General features: G+C 42.1%; 1 protein-coding gene across 1 annotated transcript; it reads right to left on the minus strand.

Moving 5' to 3' along the window:
* Window positions 1-4023: 4023 nt before the first annotated feature.
* LOC128699800 (uncharacterized) lies at window positions 4024-21576 on the minus strand. Its single transcript, XM_070102242.1, has 3 exons — window positions 21556-21576; window positions 15795-15862; window positions 4024-4829 (listed from the first exon to the last, which is right to left on the minus strand). Exons 1-3 carry the CDS (start codon window positions 21574-21576, stop codon window positions 4301-4303), a joined length of 618 nt encoding a protein of 205 aa, XP_069958343.1. The 3' UTR covers window positions 4024-4300.
* Between the last annotated feature and the right edge of the window lie 6 nt (window positions 21577-21582).

The following is a 21582-nucleotide window of genomic DNA, read 5'->3' on the forward strand; positions in this document are numbered from 1 at the left end:
GTTAATATTCTTATTTAACATGTTATATCATAGTTAATAAAGCTAGTTCATGTTAATATTCTTATTTAACATGTTATATCATAGTTAATAAAGCCAGATAATGTTAATATTCTTATTTAACATGTTATATCATAGTTAATAAAGCTAGTTCATGTTAATATTCTTATTTAACATGTTATATCATAGTTAATAAAGCTAGTTCATGTTAATATTCTTATTTAACATGTTATATCATAGTTAATAAAGCTAGTTCATGTTAATATTCTTATTTAACATGTTATATCATAGTTAATAAAGCCAGATAATGTTAATATTCTTATTTAACATGTTATATCATAGTTAATAAAGCCAGATAATGTTAATATTCTTATTTAACATGTTATATCATAGTTAATAAAGCTAGTTCATGTTAATATTCTTATTTAACATGTTATATCATAGTTAATAAAGCTAGTTCATGTTAATATTCTTATTTAACATGTTATATCATAGTTAATAAAGCCAGATAATGTTAATATTCTTATTTAACATGTTATATCATAGTTAATAAAGCTAGTTCATGTTAATATTCTTATTTAACATGTTATATCATAGTTAATAAAGCTAGTTCATGTTAATATTCTTATTTAACATGTTATATCATAGTTAACAAAGCTAGTTCATGTTAATATTCTTATTTAACATGTTATATCATAGTTAACAAAGCTAGTTCATGTTAATATTCTTATTTAACATGTTATATCATAGTTAGTAAAGCCAGTTCATGTTAATATTCTTATTTAACATGTTATATCATAGTTAGTAAAGCCAGTTCATGTTAATATTCTTATTTAACATGTTATATCATAGTTAACAAAGCCAGTTCATGTTAATATTCTTATTTAACATGTTATATCATAGTTAATAAAGCCAGTTCATGTTAATATTCTTATTTAACATGTTATATCATAGTTAGTAAAGCCAGTTCATGTTAATATTCTTATTTAACATGTTATATCATAGTTAACAAAGCTAGTTCATGTTAATATTCTTATTTAACATGTTATATCATAGTTAATAAAGCCAGTTCATGTTAATATTCTTATTTAACATGTTATATCATAGTTAATAAAGCTAGTTCATGTTAATATTCTTATTTAACATGTTATATCATAGTTAATAAAGCTAGTTCATGTTAATATTCTTATTTAACATGTTATATCATAGTTAATAAAGCTAGTTCATGTTAATATTCTTATTTAACATGTTATATCATAGTTAATAAAGCTAGTTCATGTTAATATTCTTATTTAACATGTTATATCATAGTTAATAAAGCTAGTTCATGTTAATATTCTTATTTAACATGTTATATCATAGTTAATAAAGCCAGATAATGTTAATATTCTTATTTAACATGTTATATCATAGTTAACAAAGCCAGATAATGTTAATATTCTTATTTAACATATTTACATTATACAGTTTAACTGCCTAGTTAGGTAGGCTCGTGTTGGTTAATAAAATAGTGGGGGAGGCGCTCAACCCGCAGGGGCTACAAGGAACCCTGGGGTAGAGTGTATTCACCTGATTGTGGCTGCAGGGGACGAGTCATAGCTCCTGGCCCCGCATCTTCACTGGTCACTGGTGTAGAGGGGGGGGGGGGGGTTGTAAAGGGAAGCAATCACGTTTGATCAGAGGAAGATGGAGAGAGGGGGGAGGTTCTAGTTCCTTGGATCGAGAGCTCTCCTCGCTCAAGGAAACATCAGATAAGGCCTATATATCAACTGAAAAAACCTATAATTCAATATAAAAGGCCTCTATGTCAATTTAAAACGCCCATACGTCAATATAACAGGCCTATACGTCAACTGAACGAGCCTATACGTCAGTTTAAAAGGTCTATACGTCAATTTAAAAGCCCTATACGTCAATTTAAAAGGTCTATACGTTAATTTAAAAGGTCTATATGTATTTCAAAGGCCTATACGCATTCAAATGCCTATATATATATTTATTTAAAAGGCCTATACGTCAATTTAAAAGGCCTATATATTCACTTAAAAGGCCTATACATCAATTGTTGTTGCTAGGTACAATAATTTTTAGGCACAGACATTATAATTATCCAAGATAGGCCTAGACATGTTATAATTATCCATGATAGGCCTAGACATGTTATAATTATTCAGGATAGGTCTAGAGATGTTATAATTATCCATGATAGGCCTAGACATGTTATAATTATCTATGATAGGCCTAGACATGTTATAATTATCTATGATAGGCCTAGACATGTTATAATTATACATGATAGGCCTAGTCATGTTATAATTATCCAGGATAGGCCTAGACATGTTATAATTATCCAGGATAGGCCTAGACATGTTATAATTATCCAGGATAGGCCTAGACATGTTATAATTAACACTGAAAATTATTATATATTATTATTCTTGTTATTATAACATTAATAAAGAAGCAATAAACCTGAAGGGTCAAGGAGCGGTGATCAGCTACAGTTAAGTCTTATACGTACAAATAACAGTAATATATCTCTGATCAATCAGACTGTATTTGCTTCTCTCTCTTATTACAAGTAATAATTCTAAAAATATATAACCAGTAATATAACAGAAAATAATTATATCAGTATGATATAAAATTTGATGAATATACTTAAATTATAGATATATATATATATATATATATATATATATATATATATATATATATATATATATATATATATATATATTTATATATATATATATATATATATATATATTTTTTTTTTTTTTTTTTTTTTTCAACAAGTCGGCCGTCTCCCACCGAGGCAGGGTGACCCAAAAAAGAAAGAAAATCCCCAAAAAGAAAATACTTTCATCATCATTCAACACTTTCACCACACTCGCACATTATCACTGTTTTTGCAGAGGTGCTCAGAATACAACAGTCTAGAAGCATATACGTATAAAGATACACAACATATCCCTCCAAACTGCCAATATATATATATATATATATATATGCAAAACAACCACTCTGAAAGAATAGAGAAATTCCAAGCGCTTTCGTGACTACTCACATTATCAAGGAACTATGAAAGTAAAGCATCCAAGGAAGCTATATAAGGGGTCTGGCCAGCACCTCACTATCAGATCCCACAACGGTTAAACACCTGACGCGCGCCGACCCAACTTGGATAGGTCCTTGGCACAACTCACCCACAAACTATTCTACCCAAGAAAATTTAAAAATTATTATTTGTCCAGTGTATTATTAAATTCTTCCCAAATTCTATTAATTATAAATGGACCTAATTTATATAAACCAAAGGAAATATTCATATTATTGTCAAAACTGCTTTTTATGAAACAAGATTCAATTATATTCCTAATTGAATCTTGTTTCATAAAAAGCAGTTTTGACAATAATATGAATATTTCCTTTGGTTTATATAAATTAGGTCCATTTATAATTAATAGAATTTGGGAAGAATTTAATAATACACTGGACAAATAAATAGTTTGTGGGTGAGTTGTGCCAAGGACCTATCCAAGTTGGCTCGCCGCGCGTCAGGTGTTTAACCGTTGTGGGATCTGATAGTGAGGTGCTGGCCGACCCCTTATATAGCTTCCTTGGATGCTTTACTTTCATAGTTCCTTGATAATGTGAGTAGTCACGAAAGCGCTTGGAATTTCTCTATTCTTTCAGAGTGGTTGTTTTGCATATATATATATATATATATATTTTATATATATATATATATATATATATATATATATATATATATATATATATATATATATATATATATATATATATATATATAAGAGGCTTTAATAAGTCAGTAAGTTTGACTGGTGAAGAATGCTGCTGCAGTACTTATAAGTGTTGTCTAAGTAAATATTCTGTTACTTATAATACTACAGTGTCAATATTTGACGACTTAGATCAAAAATATTTCTATTAAGAGGGAAAAGTAAGTACCAGAATGTTGTATTAATTACTGTCTGTACATCACAGTGTGGTTGATCACTACCCTCCTTACATCACAGTGTTGTTGATCACTACCCTCCTTACATCACAGTGTTGTTGATCACTACCCTCCTTACATCACAGTGTGGTTGATCACTACCCTCCTTACATCACAGTGTGGTTGATCACTACCCTCCTTACATCACTGTCTGCTCTTGATTCATATACTGGCATCAATTGTTGGTTATTGATGTCACAGTGTGACTTCAATAGTTATTGATGTCACAAGATGGCACTGTCAGTCAGATGAGTGACATCACAGGATGGCACTGTCATCCAGCTACTTGGGCAGGAAGGTGACACTGTTGCAGTCTTGAGGTGATAGTGTGGTTATAGTGACACTGTCATTATGATGGTGGTGGTTGTCCTGAGCCTCGGCTCTGGTGCCACCCTGCCAGCCCTGAGCCTCCGCTCTGGTGCCACTCTGCCAGCCCTGAGCCTCGTCTCTGGTGCCACTCTGCCAGCCCTGAGCCTCGGCTCTGGTGCCACTCTGCCAGCCCTGAGCCTCCGCTCTGGTGCCACTCTGCCAGCCCTGAGCCTCGGCTCTGGTGCCACTCTGCCAGCCCTGAGCCTCGGCTCTGGTGCCACTCTGCCAGCCCTGAGCCTCGGCTCTGGTGCCACTCTGCCAGCCCTGAGCCTCGGCTCTGGTGCCACTCTGCCAGCCCTGAGCCTCGTCTCTGGTGCCACTCTGCCAGTACAGATCACTGAGTGCCGGTACAAACAGCCTGGTGGTGTGGGTGTTACCGTCTCGTGTACCCACACACACACTGACCTTGTTATACCGGCCTGTGGACGGTGATTTCGGCCTCCTGTAAGTAAATTCAGATACAGGTACACATAAGTACAGTTACATAATCACTACACATAGCAGCACATGGGTAAATTACCCACCAGAACCCAAAAAATCAAAGTAATTCTCAACCAAAGGTGAATTTGTGCAGATATTATGCTTGGGGCATCTGTAAGCATGGAATAACAGGAAAAAAAATGGGACATGCAACTTTGAGCATCCCCAAAACTGTAGCGACCTCCTGTCTAAAGGAGTGTGCCACTCCTCGGTGTCCCTGTGTAGATACTAAGTCAACCATCACTACTCCACCACAACAACCAAATAAAAAAACAATGAAAAAAAACATCTTAAATACTAATAAATTTATAATTATTTATACAAAAGCTGAATAACTGTAAATATAAATCCGAACTACTGGACAGAATAAGTGAGAAGAAAGCAGACATCGCAGGTTTAACAGAAACTTGACAAAAGTTACTTTTTAGCTAAAATATGCTTAGATACTAATTGAAAAAAATATCTATGAATTGGCTGACTTTTCCCATAAAATACAATCTTAATTTTAGAGCTAAGCTAGAAATAGCCCGTCAGATCGTAAATTATTAACCAGGAAAGACAGCAGTGAGGTTGGATGTCAGGGAAGACAGCCAGTGAGGCTGGATGTCAGGGAAGACAGCCAGTGAGGCTGGATGTCAGGGAAGACAGCCAGTGAGGCTGGATGTCAGGGAAGACAGCCAGTGAGGCAGGATGTCAGGGAAGACAGCCAGTGAGGCAGGATGTCAGGGAAGACAGCCAGTGAGGCTTTATGTCAGGGAAGACAGCCAGTGGGGCAGGATGTCAGGGAAGACAGCCAGTGAGGCTGGATGTCAGGGAAGACAGCCAGTGGGGCAGGATGTCAGGGAAGACAGCCAGTGAGGCTGGATGTCAGGGAAGACAGCCAGTGGGGCAGGATGTCAGGGAAGACAGCCAGTGAGGCAGGATGTCAGGGAAGACAGCCAGTGGGGCAGGATGTCAGGGAAGACAGCCAGTGAGGCAGGATGTCAGGGAAGACAGCCAGTGAGGCTTTATGTCAGGGAAGACAGCCAGTGAGGCAGGATGTCAGGGAAGACAGCCAGTGAGGCAGGATGTCAGGGAAGACAGCCAGTGGGGCAGGATGTCAGGGAAGACAGCCAGTGAGGCAGGATGTCAGGGAAGACAGCCAGTGGGGCAGGATGTCAGGGAAGACAGCCAGTGAGGCAGGATGTCAGGGAAGACAGCCAGTGGGGCAGGATGTCAGGGAAGACAGCCAGTGAGGCTGGATGTCAGGGAAGACAGCCAGTGAGGCTGGATGTCAGGGAAGACAGCCAGTGGGGCAGGATGTCAGGGAAGACAGCCAGTGAGGCTGGATGTCAGGGAAGACAGCCAGTGGGGCAGGATGTCAGGGAAGACAGCCAGTGAGGCAGGATGTCAGGGAAGACAGCCAGTGGGGCAGGATGTCAGGGAAGACAGCCAGTGAGGCAGGATGTCAGGGAAGACAGCCAGTGAGGCTTTATGTTTACCTGGAGTTTACCTGGAGAGAGTTCCGGGGGTCAACGCCCCCGCGGCCCGGTCTGAGACCAGGCCTCCTGGTGGATCAGAGCCTGATCAACCAGGCTGTTGCTGCTGGCTGCACGCAAACCAACATACGAGCCACAGCCCGGCTGATCCGGAACTGACTTTAGGTGCTTGTCCAGTGCCAGCTTGAAGACTGCCAGGGGTCTGTTGGTAATCCCCCTTATGTGTGCTGGGAGGCAGTTGAACAGTCTCGGGCCCCTGACACTTATTGTATGGTCTCTTAACGTGCTAGTGACACCCCTGCTTTTCATTGGGGGGATGGTGCATCGTCTGCCAAGTCTTTTGCTTTCGTAGTGGGTGATTTTCGTGTGCAAGTTCGGTACTAGTCCCTCTAGGATTTTCCAGGTGTATATAATCATGTATCTCTCCCTCCTGCGTTCCAGGGAATACAGGTTTAGGAACCTCAAGCGCTCCCAATAATTGAGGTGTTTTATCTCCGTTATGCGCGCCGTGAAAGTTCTCTGTACATTTTCTAGGTCGGCAATTTCACCTGCCTTGAAAGGTGCTGTTAGTGTGCAGCAATATTCCAGCCTAGATATTATTATTATTATAATCAAAAAGAAGCGCTAAGCCACAAGGACTATACAGCGCTGCAGGGCAGGAAGGAAGCGAGGGCATCAGGTGGCAAAAGGGAGATGGATGAGCAACAGGTTACGGATAACAGCGGGGCAGTGGATGGTGAAAGGGTAAAGGGCAGCAAGAGACTGAACCAGAAAGGGCTGAGGGGAGTGCGAAAAGTATCATCAGAGTTTGTGGAGTAAATCAGTCGTTGTCAAGAAGTCAATGAGAGAGTCAGGATTAAAGGAGGGTCCATCAGCAAGAAGGGAAGGTAAAGAGAGAGTAGGAGAACGAAGACGACGTTGGAGGTAAATTCTGCGTGCTCGTTGATAGAGAGGGCAGTCTAACAGAATGTGGCTAATCGATACTGGAACTTGACACTGCTCACAGAGAGGAACAGGGTGCCTCTCCATGAGATACCCATGAGTAAGACGAGTGTGGCCAATGCGAAGGCGGGAGAGAGTGGTCTCCCAACCTCGGCACTGATGACAAGAAGACGGCCAGTAACCTATGCTCGGTTTAATAGAATGAAGTTTGTTACCGAGCAGAGTTGACCAACGTTGTTGCCAACGGGTGCGAAGGTGGGTAGCTATTGCAGCAAAATAGTCCAGAAATGGAACACCTCGATAGGAAATTGGTAGGTCATATACTGCTGACCGCGCAGCAGTGTCTGCCTGTTCATTGCCCTGTACGTCGACATGACCAGGGACCCAACAAAAAACAATATCTTTATGTTTGGTAGAGATACGGCGTAGCCAAAATTGGATACGGAGAACTAGGGGATGAGATGTATCAAATTTTCGTATAGCCTGTAGAGCACTAAGGGAGTCTGAGACTACTACAAATGATGACACAGGCATAGATGCGATACGAATAAGTGCTGCAAGAATGGCATACAGTTCAGCAGTAAAAATGCTAGCTGAAGATAGTAAATGCCCTCGTACGACGCTGTCCGGAAACACTGCTGCGAATCCGACGCCGTCTGAAGACTTAGAGCCATCTGTGTACACAGCGGTGGCATGAGAATGAGAGTGGAAGTGATCAAGAAAAAGAGAGCGGGAAGCCACCGTAGGCAGTTGAGCTTTCGAGCAAGGGAGTGAGAAAGAACAGACCCGAACAGCTGGAACTTCCCAGGGGGGTAGGGAAAAGTGAGATGCTACATGAACATATAAAGGTGGTAACTGAAGGGAAGACAAGAGTGAAAGTAGGCGAAGAGAAAAGGGACGGAGCAAACAGGGGCGGCGAACGAATAAAGAATGTCTACTAATATCGGTGACCATTCTATAAATGGAAGGATTGTGTAGATCGTGAGAGCGTACATAGTAACGAAGGCAATGGGCATCACGGCGATCAGACAAGGATGGAACATTTGCTTCTGTATAGAGGATCTCAACAGGCGAAGAGCGAAAAGCACCAAGGCACAAACGTAAGCCTTGGTGATGGATAGAGTTAAGGCTAGAGAGAGTAGCAGGAGAGGCCGCGGAATAAATCTGGTCACCATAATCGAGTTTCGATAAAACGAGGGCTGAATGTAGGCGAAGCAGAGTTCGACGATCAGCTCCCCAGGAAAGATGAGCAAGGGTTTTAAGAAGGTTTAGCCGGCTGTGACAAGTTGCCTTCAGAGAGGTAATGTGAGGTTTCCAGGTTAACCGACGGTCAAAGAGAAGGCCTAGAAACCTGACTGTATCACGTTCGGGGATACGGGAGCCATAGAGATACAAAGGATGATCGGAGATAACAGAGCGTCTAGTGAAAGTAATTTGGTGAGTTTTGGTACTTGAAAATTTAAACCCATGTGTGGTGGCCCAAGTGGAAACACGGTCGACCGCATGCTGGAGAGAAACTGCAATAAGGTGGCAGTCAGCGCCTGCACAAGCAATAGCGAAGTCATCAACATAGAGTGATGACCAAATATTGGGTGGAAGAACAGAGGCCAAATCATTTATAGCAAGGAGAAAAAGTGTTGTGCTTAGAACACATCCCTGAGGGACACCTTCAGCTTGGACGAAGTCCGGGGAAAGAACATTATTGACTCGAACACGGAAATGTCTGTCAGTTAAAAAGTTCTTAAGGAAGGATGGTAGATTGCCTCGGAGGCCTAAGGAATGGGCCTGGGCCAAAATATTATACCTCCAAGTTGTGTCATATGCCTTCTCAAGGTCAAAAAATATGGCAATAACTGAGTGATTATTCGCAAAGGCATTACGAACATACGTATCCAAGCGTAGTAAGGGGTCTATGGTAGAACGACCCTTACGAAAGCCATATTGACTAGCGGAGAGACTGTTGTGAGTCTCTAAATACCACATTAAACGTCGATTTACGAGGCGTTCCATCACTTTGCAAACTGCACTTGTAAGAGCGATGGGGCGATAGTGGGAGGCATCATGTCCTGTAGTACCCGGTTTGCGGAAAGGGAGAACAATGGCAGATTTCCACAGCTGGGGAAGAACTCCTTGTGCCCAAATAAGATTGAAGAGGTGTAAGAGGACTACAAGGGCTGACCGATGTAAATGTTGTAACATACGAATATGAATGTCATCAGGCCCAGCTGCCGATGATCGGCAAGCTGAGAGCGTTGCCTCCAGTTCTTGAAGTGTAAAAGGCACATTATACTGTTCTTCTCCGAGAGAAGAAAAGTCCAAGGGTACTAACTCTCTGGCAGACTTTGAGGAAAGAAACGAGGGGCATAGATGGAGCCCTCGGGAAATACGGACCAGATGTGTGCCAAGTTCAATGGCAACGTCGAGAGGGTTTGCTATATCAACACCAGTGACCCGTAGAACAGGAGCCGGGTCAGGAGAGTATTTACCACTCAATTTCCTCACTTTTTTCCAGACTGCACTCATAGAAGAAGCAGAGGTGATGGTGGAAACATAGTCTCGCCAACAAGTGCGTTTAGCTTCACGGATGACTCGGCGAGCGATCGCACGCTTCTGCTTAAAATCAACAAGTCTCTCAGCGGTTCTATTGTACCGGTACCTGCCCCATGCAGCACGTTTCAAACGTACTGCACGAGCACAAGCAGGAGACCACCAAGGCACGCACTTCTGAGAATGCCTGCCTGAGGTGTGGGGTATAGAATGAGAAGCTGCGGTATAAACTGATGTCGAGAAGATGTGTAGGAGCTCATCAATGGAGGATGAAGAAGGAACCTCACTAAAAGCAGTGAGGTGTGAGTAAAGATCCCAATTTGCCCGATCAAATTGCCAGCGAGGCCTACGGGAAGGTGGTGAATAGGAAGGAGAAGTAAGAATGATCGGAAAATGATCGCTGTCATGTAAGTCTGGTAGAACAGACCAGGTGAAGTCTAGTGCAGTGGAGGAAGAGCAGACTGATAGATCGATGCAAGAGAGAGTATGAGTACGAGGATCAAAATGGGTGGGAGTACCCGTATTTAAAACATGGAGGGGGTGAGAGGCAAGAAAAGCCTCCAACTGAATGCCACGTGAGTCACAATGAGACCCCCCCCAGAGGAAATGGTGGGCATTAAAATCACCAAGTAACAGAAGTGGTGGTGGTAAGGATGAAACAAGAAAGGCAAAGTCTGGGATAGAAAATGCTCGAGAAGGAGAGAGATATAAAGAACATATTGTAAACCACTTATTCAAGTGGATACGGGCTGCAGTGTAATGCAGCGAGGTATGGACAAATAGTTGACAGTACGGAATATCATTGCGTAGAAGAAGGGCACTTTCATTAAAGGTCCCATCTGAGAAAGGATCCGAAGAATACAATAAATTATAGCCTGAGATAGGTTGAAAAACAGCCGAGTGTAATTTTGGTTCTTGTAAGCAAGCACCAACAGGGGAAAACCTGGAAAGCAACATCTGAAGCTCACCCCGATTACCCCTGAGGCCGCGGATATTCCACTGTAAATAGGCCATGATTGGCGATGAAGAAAATATCAGGAATCTGTAGGTAAAGGCACCTACGGACTAGAGGGGTTAGAAAAGTCAACGTGTGGTGGCATTGGAAGATGTTCAAGTAGCGAAGGAACGGAGCGTTGCGAAGAATGGGGTTGTGAAGATGGAGGAGAGGGAAGAGAAGGAACAGGAAGTGAATCAGTGTCCATTGAAGGTTTAGTCTCTGCAATATATTCTGAAATGGCTTCAAGTGTTTCTGAATTCAAAGATGTATGGGAAACCATATTGGAGATAGGAGGAGGAGGGTGAGTAAAGATTGGGACAGTAATGGACTGTACCAAAGTAGAGGGGGAGGGAAAAGTGTAAGGGACTGGAGATGAAGTGTGGGGGGGGGACAGAAGAGGTAGAAACCTGGGAGGTGACAGAAGAGGGAGAAACTTGGGAGGGGACGGGGGTGGAAGGCATAGTACGAGGAGGAGGGTGAATCTCCACACTTGTAATAGAGCTAGAGAGAGGGGAAGAACTAGGTACAGAGACTGGAAAGGTAACGTGTGGAGGTGGAAGAAGGGAAGGAAGGGGCAAAGAAGATTTGAGCAATGTGGATTTTTTGGACTTCTGAGTAGAGGGGCGATTGGTATTAGGTGTCGTACGAGGTCTTGTCGATACTGGGGCTTGTGAGGAAGGACGCGAAGATGTGAGAACAGACTGAGTTGTAGTCGGGACGTCAGAGCCAAGGACAGCAAAAGGATTAGATGCCGTAATGGCTATGGGAGGGGTAACAACAGAGGAGGCTGCAGAAGATGGGACCCCAGAAGTGGGGGGATGTTTGGAAACACGAGAATAAGAAACACGGGGTAGTCTCCCTTGGAGGCGGAGATGAGTAACTGCCATAGCATAAGGGAGACCTTCTGCCTCTTTGAGGCAACGGATTTCACGTTCATTTAAGTAGACCTGGCAACGGCGGGAGTACGAAGGGTGAGCTTCATTACAATTAAGGCAAGATGGAGGTTGACTGCAAGATGTATTAGAATGGTTGTCGGCACCACAGACTGGGCATTCGGCCATAGATCTGCAATATTTCGCTGGGTGACCAAAACGCCAGCAATTTCTACATTGTTGCGGTGTAGGTATCACCTTTCGAACTTGTAACCGATGTCCCGCGACATATACAGAGGACGGGAGTTCTCGGCTGTCAAAAGTTAAACGAGCCACATTGCAAGGGTAACGTCTCCGCCCCCGGGCAGGAAGGACATAAGTGTCTACTTTGAGGATTGGGAGATCCTGGAGTTCCAGCTGTTCAAAAATGTCATTGCCACATGACTGGAAATTCTGTTGGACTATGGTATGGGGCAGAATGACAGTACCACTACAAGAATTGAGAGAAAGATGTTTTTCAATAGTGATAGGAGTAGTATCGATATTCGAAAGGAGAGAAAGATCATGAGCTTGGGTAGCATTCTGGACAGTGACGATGCGCGTACCGCTCTTGAGAGCGTGAAATGAAATATCTCTGCCAACATGACGCAGGAGCGCTTTGGCAATACTATGGTCAGAAAGGTAGGCAGAAGAAGAAGTTGGTCTTAAAGTAAAGAATTTAGTCCATTGTGTGGTCCGAAACTGAGTGTGGAGAGGGAGTGCTTGACGTGTCGGTCGTTTCCGAGTAGAATGGGAAGGTAACGACGGAGCATCATCAGGAGATTGACGTTGGCGTTTAGGAGTAGGACCGGAGTTGGTCCGGCATGAAATGGGTGGGCGATTCGAAAATTGCCGTACCGTAGAGGGAGAAGCCGGAAGCATAGTCAAAGGAGAGCGGAGTTCAGACAAATCGAAGGAGTCAGTCGAAGCCCCGGTACCTGAAGCGGGTGAGGAAACAGCACCAGCAAGAGGTACAGGGGCATCAGGAGTGTCCGAAGAGTGGTCTAAACACAAGGCAGGGTCAGAATGGGGTGCGGTATCAAGAAGGGGCCCGGGGGTAGTGGTTTCATGGACTAGGGCTGCCATGGTTAGGTTACTCCTTTGCTTTTTGTTTTTAAGAAAAAAAAAGAAAGAAGAAAAGAAAATAAAAACAAAAAAAAGAATAAAAAAAGGGGGGAGCGGGGAGGAATAGTTCCCAGGAGGAATGAAAGGGCCGGAAATCTCCCTCCGCGCCCAAGAGGACTCGACACCGCTAGTAGCGCAGATGCAGCATGGAACCCGTGCCATACCCTACCCTTCATGCCAGTAAACCAGCAATCCGGGATAGCAACCTCACATCTGCCGAGCTACCTCGGTGGACAAAAGAGAGGGCGGCCGGATATCCGCCACAAAGCATACCTCCTTCAGCCACCACCCCCGGAATCCGAAAGGTGGCTTCCAGAGATACACCCGTCGCCCAAAAGACACCCAAAGCTACTCCGGGATACCGGAGAGGGATCGGGACATCCCTAGGCAATCCAGATTCCACGGCAAACTACGCCACCGCCAAGAAACCTCAACGGAATGGGATCGACCCCGGTGTCCTTTCCCCTACCTAGGAACTAGCGCGCCTGTGGGAGAAATCACGAAGGCTAAAAAGAGGAAGGGCAAAAGGGAGGGGTGAGGAGGAGGAGGAGGAATGGAAAAAGGGGAGGATGGGGAGGATGGGATAGGGGAGGGGAGAATGGGGGGTAATTAGGTTCGGTCTGAGGAAGAAGACCGACAGGGCTAATTCCTCAGACCAAGAGCCTCTTCACCACGCCAAGGAGCCCCCCTTGAAGAGGGTCGCCTGTAAAGGGAGCGCCTGTCTCTTTCTGTTTTACATCTACTCCTCATTTTTCTTAGAGGAATAAGCCTTGTGCATACATCGAGTGCTACCGAGTTAATCTGTTCTAGGCATAAGTTGGGGTCTGTGTTGCTTAGTATATCTTCCCAGCTTATATCGGTTAGGACTTGGTTTACTTGGTCCCACTTTATGTTTTTGTTATTGAAGTTGAATTTGGTGAATGCTCCCTCGTGACTAATCTCATTATGTCGGTCTGGGGCTCCGCGCATACATGACTGAACCTCAATTATGTTGTGATCTGAGTATATTGTTTTTGATATGGTGATATTTCTTATCAGATCATCATTGTTAGTGAAGATGAGGTCTAGTGTATTCTCCAGTCTAGTAGGCTCTATTATTTGCTGGTTTAAATTGAATTTTGTGCAGAGATTTAAAAGCTCGCGTGAGTGTGAGTTTTCATCAGAGCTGCCTCCTGGTGTTATTACTGCAACAATATTATTTGCTATATTCCTCCATTTTAGGTGCCTTAAGTTGAAATCCCCCAGGAGCAAGATGTTGGGTGCAGGAGCTGGAAGGTTTTCCAGACAGTGGTCAATTTTTAACAGCTGTTCCTGGAATTGCTGGGATGTTGCATCCGGAGGCTTGTAGACTATCACAATGACTAGGTTTTGGTTCTCGACCTTTACTGCTAAAACTTCCACTACATCATTTGAGGCATTTAGCAGTTCTGTGCAAACAAGTGACTCTGCAATGTACAGGCCAACCCCCCCCTTTTGCCTGTTCACTCTGTCACATCTGTATAGGTTGTAACCTGGGATCCATATTTCGTTGTCCAAGTGATCCTTTATGTGGGTCTCAGTGAAAGCCGCGAACATTGCCTTTGCCTCTGCAAGCAGTCCACGGATGAAAGGTATTTTGTTGTTTGTTGCTGGCTTTAGACCCTGTATATTTGCAAAGAAGAATGTTATCGGACTGGTGGTATTGTTGGTACTGGGGGGGGATTTTTTTTCCGGCATTAGTATCTGTATCTGTTGGTTTGGAGTGGAGGCCATCGACTGTGGTTCCACTCCAGGAATGACTGGATTTGGTGTACGATTTCTGTCAGGGAAGACAGCCAGTGAGGCAGGATGTCAGGGAAGACAGCCAGTGAGGCAGGATGTCAGGGAAGACAGCCAGTGGGGCAGGATGTCAGGGAAGACAGCCAGTGAGGCAGGATGTCAGGGAAGACAGCCAGTGAGGCAGGATGTCAGGGAAGACAGCCAGTGAGGCAGGATGTCAGGGAAGACAGCCAGTGAGGCAGGATGTCAGGGAAGACAGCCAGTGAGGCTGGATGTCAGGGAAGACAGCCAGTGAGGCAGGATGTCAGGGAAGACAGCAGGAATCAACACTGCTAGAATAACCACCGGATCTAAGAAGGAAAGTTCAGATGCCAGATGTGTGATTCCTGAGTGAGTTTACTGCAGAGAATATTTTAAATGAAGCAGATTTACACCACCAAAACGTTAGTAGACTGGTAGTAGTGGTAGTTTGTGTGGTAGAGGGTGTTAGTGGACTGGTAGTGGTGGTAGTCTGGGTGGTAGAGGGTGCTAGTGGACTGGTAGTGGTGGTAGTCTGGGTGGTAGAGGGTGTTAGTGGACTGGTAGTGGTGGTAGTCTGGGTGGTAGAGGGTGCTAGTGGACTGGTAGTGGTGGTAGTCTGGTTGGTAGAGGATGCTAGTGGACTGGTAGTGGAGGTAGTCTGGTTGGTAGAGGGTGCTAGTGGACTGGTAGTGGAGGTAGTCTGGGTGGTAGAGGGTGTTAGTGGACTGGTAGTGGTGGTAGTCTGGGTGGTAGAGGGTGCTAGTGGACTGGTAGTGGTGGTAGTCTGGGTGGTATAGGATGCTAGTGGACTGGTAGTGGTGGTACTCTGGTTGGTAGAGGGTGCTAGTTGACTGGTAGTGGAGGTAGTCTGGGTGGTAGAGGGTGTTAGTGGACTGGTAGTGGTGGTAGTCTGGGTGGTAGAGGGCGCTAGTGGACTGGTAGTGGTGGTAGTCTGGTTGGTAGTGGGTGCTAGTGGACTGGTAGTGGAGGTAGTCTGGTGGGTAGAGGGTGCTAGTGGACTGGTAGCGGAGGTAGTCTGGTTGGTAGAAGGGACTAGCATTATTTGGGGTCTTTGAAAAGCCTGATATAAATCAAGGGGACCGAGTCTTACCCCTTGGCTACCCTTTCACATCTGCACTAAGACTCACCTGGGGGAGGGTGAAGATGGGTGGCGGCGAGGGCGGCCCTCCCCTGCTCTGGGTGACTCTGGGCAGTACTGTGTGAAGAATAACCAACATCACTGACCACAAGAATCAACCAACATCACTGACCACAAGAATCAACCACTAAACCACACTCTCAACCACCAACACGTTCATGTTGTCTACCACAGTTAACCAAGCTTACTTCTCGTCTGTTACGATGATTTAGCGTCTTCAACCCACAACCCAAATAGCCGGAATTAACTCCAGCAGAGTGAACACGAACACAAGTGTTCTTACACATGTATGGTTCAATTCTAGCAGAGTGAACACGAACACAAGTGTTCTTACACATGTATGGTTCAATTCTAGCAGAGTGAACACGAACACAAGTGTTCTTACACATGTATGGTTCAATTCTAGCAGAGTGAACACGAACACAAGTGTTCTTACACATGTATGGTTCAATTCTAGCAGAGTGAACACGAACACAAGTGTTCTTACACATGTATGGTTCAATTCTAACAGAGTGAACACGAACACAAGTGTTCTCACACTTGCTGCCTGTGCCTCACAGCTGGTTCAATTGTTCCATGTTCCACTGAAAGGTCGCATTATTAAAGACAAGACATGTCTGAATGGTACACTGAGGGACTTGGAACAATGGAACAAGTAACAAAAATGTTGCTTTCGGTACTAACAACAAGGTTGAGTACTAACAACAGGGTTGAGTACTAACAACAGGGTTGAGTACTAACAACACGGTTGAGTACTAACAACAGGGTTGAGTACTAACAACAGGGTTGAGTACTAACAACAGGGTTGAGTACTAACAACAGGGTTGAGTACTAACAATAGGGTTGAGTACTAACAACAGGGTTGAGTACTAACAACAGGGTTGAGTACTAACAACAGGGTTGAGTACTAACAATAGGGTTGAGTACTAACAATAGGGTTGAGTACTAACAACAGGGTTGAGTACTAACAGGGTTGAGTACTAACAATAGGGTTGAGTACTAACAACAGGGTTGAGTACTAACAACAGGGTTGAGTACTAACAACAGGGTTGAGTACTAACAACAGGGTTGAGTACTAACAATAGGGTTGAGTACTAACAACAGGGTTGAGTACTAACAACAGGGTTGAGTACTAACAACAGGGTTGAGTACTAACAGTAGAGTTGAGTACTAACAACAGGGTTTAGTACTAACAACAGGGTTGAGTATTAACAACAGGGTTGAGTACTAACAACAGGGTTGAGTATTAACAACAGGGTTGAGTACTAACAACAGGGTTGAGTACTAACAACAGGGTTGAGTACTAACAACAGGGTTGAATACTAACAATAGGGTTGAGTACTAACAACAGGGTTGAGTACTAACAACAGGGTTGAGTACTAACAACAGGGTTGAGTACTAACAATAGGGTTAAGTACTAACAACAGGGTTGAGTACTACCAACAGGGTTGAGGACTAACAGTAGAGTTGAGTACTAACAACAGGGTTTAGTACTAACAACAGGGTTGAGTATTAACAACAGGGTTGAGTACTAACAACAGGGTTGAGTATTAACAACAGGGTTGAGTACTAACAACAGGGTTGAGTACTAACAACAGGGTTGAGTACTAACAGTAGAGTTGAGTACTAACAACAGGGTTGAGTACTAACAACAGGGTTGAGTATTAACAACAGGGTTGAGTACTAACAACAGGGTTGAATACTAACAACAGGGTTGAGGACTAACAGTAGAGTTGAGTACTAACAACAGGGTTGAGTACTAACAACAGGGTTGAGTATTAACAACAGGGTTGAGTACTAACAATAGGGTTGAATATTAACAACAGGGTTCAGTAACAATAACAAGGGTTCAATAACAATAACAAGGGTTCAGTAACAATAACAAGGGTTCAGTAACAATAACAAGGGTTCATCAACAATAACAAGGGTTCAGTAACAATAACAAGGGTTCATCAACAATAACAAGGGTTCAATAACAATAATAAGGGTTCAGTAACAATAACAAGGGTTCAGTAACAATAACAAGGGTTCAGTAACAATAACAAGGGTTCATCAGCAATAACAAGGGTTCAATAACAATAACAAGGGTTCATCAACAATAACAAGGGTTCAGTAACAATAACAAGGGTTCATCAGCAATAACAAGGGTTCAATAACAATAACCAGGGTTCAGTAACAATAACAAGGGTTCAGTAACAATAACAAGGGTTCAGTAACAATAACAAGGGTTCAGTAACAATAACAAGGGTTCATCAACAATAACAAGGGTTCAATAACAATAACAAGGGTTCAGTAACAATAACAAGGGTTCATCAACAATAACAAGGGTTCAGTAACAATAACAAGGGTTCAGTAACAAAAACAAGGGTACATCAACAATAACAAGGGTTCAGTAACAATAACAAGGGTTCAGTAACAATAACAAGGGTTCATCAACAATAACAAGGGTTCAATAACAATAACAAGGGTTCAGTAACAATAACAAGGGTTCAGTAACAATAACAAGGGTTCATCAACAATAACAAGGGTTCAATAACAATAACAAGGGTTCAGTAACAATAACAAGGGTTCAGTAACAATAACAAGGGTTCAGTAACAATAACAAGGGTTCAGTAACAATAACAAGGGTTCATCAACAATAACAAGGGTTCAATAACAATAACAAGGGTTCAGTAACAATAACAAGGGTTCAGTAACAATAACAAGGGTTCAGTAACAATAACAAGGGTTCAGTAACAATAACAAGGGTTCATCAACAATAACAAGGGTTCAATAACAATAACAAGGGTTCAGTAACAATAACAAGGGTTCAGTAACAATAACAAGGGTTCAGTAACAATAACAAGGGTTCATCAACAAGAACAAGGGTTCAGTAACAATAACAAGGGTTCAGTAACAAGAACAAGGGTTCAGTAACAATAACAATGGTTCAGTAACAAGAACAAGGGTTCATCAACAATAACAAGGGTTCAATAACAAGGGTTCAGTAACAATAACAAGGGTTCATCAACAAGAACAAGGGTTCAGTAACAATAACAAGGGTTCATCAACAATATCAAGGGTTCAGTAACAATAACAAGGGTTCATCAACAATAACAAGGGTTCAGTAACAATAACAAGGGTTCAGTAACAATAACAAGGGTTCATCAACAATAACAAGGGTTCAGTAACAATAACAAGGGTTCATCAACAATAACAAGGGTTCAGTAACAATAACAAGGGTTCAGTAACAATAACAAGGGTTCAGTAACAATAACAAGGGTTCATCAACAAGAACAAGGGTTCAGTAACAAGAACAAGGGTTCAGTAACAATAACAAGGGTTCATCAACAATAACAAGGGTTCAGTAACAAGAACAAGGGTTCAGTAACAATAACAAGGGTTCAGTAACAAGAACAAGGGTTCAGTAACAATAACAAGGGTTCAGTAACAAGAACAAGGGTTCATCAACAATAACAAGGGTTCAATAACAATAACAAGGGTTCATCAACAAGAACAAGGGTTCAGTAACAATAACAAGGGTTCAGTAACAAGAACAAGGGTTCAGTAACAATAACAAGGGTTCAGTAACAATAACAAGGGTTCATCAACAATAACAAGGGTTCAATAACAATAACAAGGGTTCAGTAACAATAACAAGGGTTCATCAACAATAACAAGGGTTCACTAACAATAACAAGGGTTCATCAACAAGAACAAGGGTTCAGTAACAATAACAAGGGTTCAGTAACAAGAACAAGGGTTCAGTAACAATAACAAGGGTTCAGTAACAATAACAAGGGTTCATCAACAATAACAAGGGTTCAATAACAATAACAAGGGTTCAGTAACAATAACAAGGGTTCAGTAACAATAACAAGGGTTCAGTAACAATAACAAGGGTTCAGTAACAAGAACAAGGGTTCAGTAACAATAACAAGGGTTCAGTAACAATAACAAGGGTTCATCAACAATAACAAGGGTTCAATAACAATAACAAGGGTTCAGTAACAATAACAAGGGTTCAGTAACAATAACAAGGGTTCATCAACAATAACAAGGGTTCAATAACAATAACAAGGGTTCAGTAACAATAACAAGGGTTCAGTAACAATAACAAGGGTTCATCAACAATAACAAGGGTTCAATAACAATAACAAGTGTTCAGTAACAATAACAAGGGTTCAGTAACAATAACAAGGGTTCAGTAACAATAACAAGGGTTCAATAACAATAACAAGGGTTCAGTAACAATAACAAGGGTTCAGTAACAATAACAAGGGTTCATCAACAATAACAAGGGTTCAATAACAATAACAAGGGTTCAGTAACAATAACAAGGGTTCAGTAACAATAACAAGGGTTCAATAACAATAACAAGGGTTCAGTAACAATAACAAGGGTTCAGTAACAATAACAAGGGTTCAGTAACAATAACAAGGGTTCATCAACAAGAACAAGGGTTCAGTAACAATAACAAGGGTTCAGTAACAATAACAAGGGTTCAGTAACAATAACAAGGGTTCAGTAACAATAACAAGGGTTCATCAACAATAACAAGGGTTCAATAACAATAACAAGGGTTCAGTAACAATAACAAGGGTTCAGTAACAATAACAAGGGTTCATCAACAATAACAAGGGTTCAATAACAATAACAAGGGTTCAGTAACAATAACAAGGGTTCAGTAACAATAACAAGGGCTCAGTAACAATAAGAAGGGTTCAATAACAATAACAAGGGTTCAGTAACAATAACAAGGTTCCGTAACAAGAACAAGGGTTCAGTAACAATAACAAGGGTTCAGTAACAATAACAAGGGTTCAGTAACAATAACAAGGGTTCAGTAACAATAACAAGGGTTCAGTAACAAGAACAAGGATTCATCAACAATAACAAGGGTTCAGTAACAATAACAAGGGTTCAGTAACAATAACAAGGGTTCAGTAACAATAACAAGGGTTCAGTAACAAGAACAAGGATTCATCAACAATAACAAGGGTTCAGTAACAATAACAAGGGTTCAGTAACAATAACAAGGGTTCAGTAACAATAACAAGGGTTCAGTAACAAGAACAAGGGTTCAGTAACAATAACAATGGTTCAGTAACAATAACAAAGGTTCAGCAACAAGAACAAGGGTTCATCAACAATAACAAGGGTTCAGTAACAAGAACAAGGGTTCAGTAACAATAACAAGGGTTCAGTAACAATAACAAGGGTTCAGTAACAAGAACAAGGGTTCAGTAACAAGAACAAGGGTTCAGTAACAATAACAAGGGTTCAGTAACAAGAACAAGGGTTCAGTAACAATAACAAGGGTACAGTAACAATAACAAGGGTTCAGTAACAAGAACAAGGGTTCAGTAACAATAACAAGGGTTCAGCAACAATAACAAGAGTTCAGTAACAATAACAAGGGTTCAGTAACAAGAACAAGGGTTCAGTAACAATAACAAGAGTTCAGTAACAATAACAAGGGTTCAGTAACAATAACAAGGGTTCAGTATCAAGAACAAGGGTTCAGTAACAAGAACAAGGGTTCAGTAACAATAACAAGAGTTCAGTAACAATAACAAGGGTTCAGTAACAATAACAAGGGTTCAGTATCAAGAACAAGGGTTCAGCAACAATAACAAGAGTTCAGTAACAATAACAAGGGTACAGTAACAATAACAAGGGTACAGTAACAAGAACAAGGGTTCAGTAACAATAACAAGGGTTCAGTAACAAGAACAGAAGTGTCAGCAGGTTCTGCTGACTTCGCTGACCTTGCTGACACAGAAGATCATTTTCTT

This window comes from Cherax quadricarinatus, chromosome 81 (assembly GCF_038502225.1).
Source record: "Cherax quadricarinatus isolate ZL_2023a chromosome 81, ASM3850222v1, whole genome shotgun sequence".
Lineage (NCBI taxonomy): Eukaryota > Metazoa > Arthropoda > Malacostraca > Decapoda > Parastacidae > Cherax > Cherax quadricarinatus.

Coding starts and splice junctions, on each gene's coding strand:
- LOC128699800 (XM_070102242.1), bottom strand. CDS start 21,576: ATGATCTTCTGTGTCAGCAAG. Junction 15,863..21,555: donor TGATCTTCTGTGTCAGCAAG/GTCAGCGAAGTC, acceptor TTCTTCACACAG/TACTGCCCAGAGTCACCCAG. Junction 4,830..15,794: donor CCATCTTCACCCTCCCCCAG/GTGAGTCTTAGT, acceptor ATTTACTTACAG/GAGGCCGAAATCACCGTCCA.